The sequence below is a fragment of the Glycine max genome, chromosome 18 (assembly GCF_000004515.6).
Source record: "Glycine max cultivar Williams 82 chromosome 18, Glycine_max_v4.0, whole genome shotgun sequence".
Classification (NCBI taxonomy): Eukaryota; Viridiplantae; Streptophyta; class Magnoliopsida; order Fabales; family Fabaceae; genus Glycine; species Glycine max.
In genome coordinates this window covers 7,406,922-7,413,015 of record NC_038254.2, presented here as the reverse complement: position 1 = coordinate 7,413,015, position 6,094 = coordinate 7,406,922, and the positions used below count along the sequence as shown (strand labels likewise).

The following is a 6,094-nucleotide window of genomic DNA, read 5'->3' as shown; positions in this document are numbered from 1 at the left end:
TTAGCTATTCGCTATGCGTACAAACACCAATCAGCCCTTTTCTTTATTTATTGCCCTACAAAAATGAAGGCGGTATAGCTAAAGTGAGTAAATTCAGATCCATCTTTAATTAGGTTGTAGAAGTTAAAACTACCCTTCTAGTCTGTTCGGAATGGTGGTGAAAAAGTGAGTGAAAAAAGAAAACTGAATGAAAAGTAAAAAGAAGAAGAAAAAAAGGAGTTTTTATGGCTAAAAGTCAACTTTTATCTCCTTTTATCTTTTTCATTTCCTCTTTAATCAAACAAAAGAAACAAAAGTATTGTTATCTGTGTTTTGTTTTCCTCTATTTTCTTTCATCCAAATGTATCATTCAGGTTGGAGAATTATAGAAAAAATGTATGCGATTGTTCATGGTTGAGCAGCATTTACAGCGATTACAAGGGAAGGACCACAAAAATGAAGGTGGTATAGCTCAATTTGAGTAAATCCAAACCTACCAATTTATTAGATTGAAGTTAAAACAACCCTACAGGTAGGAGAATACGAGAGAAAAATATGTACTATTACCATTCATGGTTGAGCAGCATTTATAGCCATTATAAAGAAAGGTAAAAAAGTCCACAACACAACTGTGATGGCTGTGATATGCTAATATGGTCTTTTAATCCCTTTATCATCTATAGTTGAGCAGCATCCTCAGTCATATGATATCTGTGATCTACCCTGGCCTATGCTATGCTAACACCATCTTCTCTTCACAATTAATCACCTACAAAGACAAGAGTACAAACTGTGATTAATTAATTTATATCTTCAATATTCAAATTCAAATTATCATGTGGATGCCTTGAAAAAATAGAGTACTAAGCACATGACAGTAATACTATGCAACCAACGTGGATGGCACATGGGGCACGTACGGTTAAATTATTAATTTCATTCTCTGCATATACTATAGTATTTAATTATGAGTTACGTTTTGAACCAACACAGCAACACGCACTAGAGGTATAAAAAGACATTAGGTTTTGGAATTATTGAGAAAATATATGTACGGTTTCAGAATAAGGGTTGAAAATTGAATTGGAAGTTTGGAACGATAAATTTGTCTAGTAAAGAGAAAAGTTAACGAAAGAGGTAAAAAAAAATGAGAAAAAGATGTATGATAAAAATGTTGTTTGGAAAATGTTTCTATTTAGTGTTTATGGAAGAATAGACAAAGGCATTGCCGACACTGCCACGCATATATATGCGGGTGACCCTGCCAATGATGACTCATCGGTGACCTACGCATTACCCTTGAAGATTGAACACACAGCTCAGTCTCAGTGTTTTCAACTTCAAGTAAATATAGACTTTTTTATATATACATCTTTTTTATCAATTATTCTTTTGATTAGAGAATTTTTCAATCCTCACTCACAATCACACACTGTCACTGTCGCAACTCCAGAACATTCCCATTTCCCACTAACTAAATCTATCCTAAGATACTCATTCAATCAAAAACTAATAAAAAAAAAACATTGAATAATTTTTAAAAAAATCCAAATTCCAAAATCACATACATATAGCAGTCTTCTTTCCCATAATCATGAATGATTTAGGACCTGTTCAGTTGCATAAATAATAAAGGAGATAAAATTTGGAAGTGGACAAAAGAAATCAAGGAAATAAATTTTTGAAATTTGAATAGTCAAAAAAGAAAAAGGAAAAATTGAATTTTTATTTTAAAAAATCAGATTTTTCCTCATTTTTCCTTCAACTTTATTTGTAAGCATACAAAAGAAAAGACATGTTTTCTTCTTTATTTTCGTTTATAGTCTTCACACGTTTGGTAAAAAATATATTTTCAAAAACCTTTTTCCTATCAGTTTGCTTAGCCGTGTTTTTCATTTAATTTACATTAAATAAATAATATATTTCTTTTACCAATTTTCTTAAAAAACTATTTCCCCTAATTCAATCCGAAGCAAATGCGACAACAATGATAAGATCTTTTCCCCAATACAAAGTAAAACAAAACAACAAATTACATTACCAATTACAGCACACTGGCAGTGACATTCAATTCAGTTGTAAAGAAATTGAAAGTAACAACATGAAAAACACCTAATAATAATAGAAAATATAAAAACTTGAAACAAAACACCAACTACATTACAATTACAAAAAAATTAACAATACAAAAAACACCCAATAATAATAGAAAATAGTCTACATTCACTAAATTGACACATATAATAAATTTATTAACATATATAATAATTAATTGACAATGAATTAAATTTCAATAATTATTATTATTATTAGTATTAAATAAAGGTAATAAATTGAGGGTTTCAATTCTTACATAGTCGACAGACACTCTCTCTCTCTCTCAGATTGGGGCTTCTAATCGGACTTGTGGGCGTCGAGAGGAGGGTCGTGGTGGTGGCCGGCGACGAAGTCGAGGAGCTCCTCGGCGGGTTTGGGAAGGGAAGCGTCGGAGTTGAGCGAAGTTTGCGTCTTGGCGAAGAAGAGAACGAGGGCGAGAAAAAGCGCAGTGGAGAGAAACAGTGGCCAGAAATAGGCGAGGATGTTGAGGAACCTCGGAGCGAAGTGGAGCACGGAGAAGACCGAGAGGGACACGAGGAGTGCCACTCCGATGTGGTACCTGAACTTCAACAGTTGTTGTTGGATCTCCATGGGAAGAAGAAGGAAAGAAAGGGAAATGGTGGATAGTGACGGTGATGGGTTTGTGAGTGGAGGAGTGTGAAATGGAGAGAGGTTTATAATGTGAAGAGAGAGAGAGAGAGAGGAAAAGGTGGAAAAAAAAAAAAACATTGTGGGTGTGTTTTTTTTTTTTTTTTTGCAGAGATTCTCTTTTTTTTAGAGACGTTTTTCACTGTGGTGTGTCTGGCGTTTGTTTTTTACTGGGGCTGGAATTACCGGAATGGCCTTTCCTTTTATGGGTTTCGCATCTGTGCCGTGCGTGGACTCTAGTGACCAGCGAGGGTTCAATTTTTCATTCCTTGGCATTGTTAAAAGTTTGTTTCAAGCGCTTTACTTTGGATGGACCCAAAGAAAAAAAAATACATGTTCCTTACCTTACTCTGGTTGGATTATTGAATAGTCAATGACAATCGTGATAAGGTGTAATGTAACCTAAATGATAAGAATAGTGTAATATAATTGGAGAAATAGGCAAATTCGTTTTTGAAGGTGCAATGCCTTAGTGATGAATTGGTCCTTAAAAAAGAAAAATATAAATTTAGTTTTTAATAAAAAAATGTAACAAATTAATTCTATTGTTAAATTTGTGAGTTTATTTTATTATTAAGTTGTAATATTTAAATATTAGTTTGATAATAAGTTATATTTTTCAATAACAAATTTGACATTAAATTATAAAATTTATGACAAATTTATCATTAAATTGACTGCAAGATTTCGTTATTACACTTTTTACATGTTTAAATATTAAATTTAAATTTTTTTATCTTTCACAAATTAATTTATCGGTGTTTCATAATTTCCAGAATAAATTTAACAATTTATCCAATATAATAAGATGACTTTTGGCCGAGTACCCTATCCTTTATAGGTTATTCAAATGAGTGTATGAGGCAAGACTTTTTCAAGTTATCTAAATTTATAAAAATTGTTTGATTAAATTAAAATGCCTTGTAATGTAGAGGCAAGACTCATTCACTCAATACTAATGTCTTTGTTCCAAAAGTCATCCTTCCTAGTATTGTTATTGCTCAATGTCATTGTTGGTTGCAAAGAATTACTCGTTTCAGCAATGCTTAGTTTCTTCATTCATTTCTAAGTGATGCCTTTGTTCTTGTTCATGTGGGAGAACATCAGAGAGAGAAGGAAGAGCCCTGTCTCAAGCCTCCATCAGTGTCACTCTCATAACACTATCTAATTATAAACCTAAGATAAGTCATATAAGCACACTTCTATATATATATGATGTACTCTGAGTACCAGTGTCCTAATTTCATGGGTCCTTTTTGTCACACCATTATGTAATTAATTCAGTCTTTTGAATCCTCTATACATAATATGGGGTGAGTAAATGGGGTATACCTAACATGTTAGGACACATAACCTCTCTAATTCTGTCCACCGAGTCTTGCCAGTACTTTCCCCGTACCAATCAGACCATTTTGGATTTCGACATATGTATATGAAAGTCTGCCACCAGAGTAGTCCTCACTGGAAGAATCCTCCGAGACAGTGTACAGTTACAATTCCCAATGGGTCCTATACACAAATTTAATGAGAATTTTATAGATTTTTTTAACTCCTAATTTATATGCCTAATTTATGTGATATTCTTTTAGTTCTTGTATAAAATCAATCACTAAATCTACATATGATGCATATTAAACAACAATTGGTTTTTTTTATAATCGATGTTGCTTTTTGAATTTTTTTAATATATTGTCTATTTTTTTCATTATCCCAAATTAACTTATAAATTGAAAATTTGAAATATATATATATAATCTAAACCATTGCCTACTAGTATTTTGTTTTTAACTTTTAATTTTTCTAAGAAGTTAGCTTTTACATTTAAAAAAAAAATATTACTTTTACCTTTTTTTGTTCAAACAAGTTAAATTGTAATTGAGTTTCATTCTTACATTAAAAAACAAGTAATTCAGTTTCAAGCAAAAGAAAGAGAAGAAAAGAAAACGTGAAATGGAGTAACGGTTAAAACATAAAAGCCCGCGGTTTTTGTTAGTCAGTGTAGTAGAAGATAAGCTCCAACACATGCATGACTCATGAGTCATGATGACGCGGTTATGGCCCATGTAACGAACGATAAATATAAAATAAAAAAACACTATTCAGCCAAGATTTCATGTTCCGTTTCAACACTATGTACAAAATGTGGGTTCTTTTAACTGAATTTTTTTTTTTACAAATGAAAGCTTATTTTAACAAACATTGGAATGTTTTCCTTCAGAAAAAAAAAATATTGGTAAGTTTTCAACCATTGGATCCAACTCACTGTACAAGGAGAAAAACTCAAAACTATATACAAGAAGAAAAGTGTAGATATGTGTCCTAATATTAAAAAAATTACAATATCATTCAATCACATCCATTCACAACTCATAATATATAATAAATTTATTAATTTTTATAATAATTACTCTAAATCATATTAACAATAATTTCTCATAAAATAACAAGATAAAACTTTTTATGTGGATAACACATGAAAAAAAATGTGATGTATACAATGATTTATCAAAGTTTTGTTGGTATATTTTTATATGATAAAAACTAAAATATTATTATAAACACTGAATTTATATATATATATATATATTATAAGAGAAAAAAAGTTATGTATTAAAATAATAAAATAATTTGACATTGTCTTCAATTATAATTTATTTATATGATAAATAAATAGTGATTTATAATTAGATAATAGTATAAAATGATATTATATTTTCATATATTAACATTAAACTCATTATAAATCATCTTATTATCAAATAATTTTATTAAAAATGAAAGTTATTCCAAGATTAATTTTAAAAAAAAATTACTTATCTATCTGAATATCTATTTTCTTTTAATCTAATGTTGAAGGCACTACCGGAATTTTTCATCTTAGATGGAGATTTTTCTACGAAATTTACATATAAATCATAGAAAATGGGTTTATTGCATATTTTGATCCAAAGGTAATTCCCCGGTGGATAAGAAGTTTTTGTGGATTTAAATTCACAGAAAATTTACCAGCGATTTTTTTTGCAGGAAACTTTCTTAAAAAAACCTTTTAACTATAATTCTTATTTATTCTAATATTTTCTTTAAAAAAATAATTTAAATGTTAAAAATAAAACTATTCAAATATTGTACATAGTTACACTAGTTAACATACTTCAATTTAAAAACTAATTATAAATGTTAAAGTCCCATAAGTCTAAACCAATGTCAATAAACTAAAATAATTAAATCTCATATATTCAAATTAATAAAAGTTAATTAGGTATAATACTTCCATCTTTTTTCTAAGGCCAATATCAATTGTCAATTGGTTTGTAAAGAAACTTAATACAATTTCTTTCTCCTTTCAACCATCAAATCAACTTTATAATTC

General features: G+C 29.7%; 1 protein-coding gene across 1 annotated transcript; it reads right to left on the bottom strand.

Annotated features, from left to right (window-relative positions):
- Nucleotides 1–461: 461 nt before the first annotated feature.
- On the bottom strand, nucleotides 462–2,805 carry LOC100781118 (uncharacterized). The gene is made up of 2 exons (XM_026126928.2): nucleotides 2,333–2,805; nucleotides 462–748 (listed from the first exon to the last, which is right to left on the bottom strand). Exon 1 carries the CDS (start codon nucleotides 2,803–2,805, stop codon nucleotides 2,374–2,376), a length of 432 nt encoding a protein of 143 aa, XP_025982713.2. The 3' UTR covers nucleotides 462–748; nucleotides 2,333–2,373.
- Nucleotides 2,806–6,094: the final 3,289 nt, after the last annotated feature.

Coding starts and splice junctions, on each gene's coding strand:
- LOC100781118 (XM_026126928.2), bottom strand. CDS start 2,805: ATGTTTTTTTTTTTTTCCACCTTTTCCTCTCTCTCTCTCTCTCTTCAC.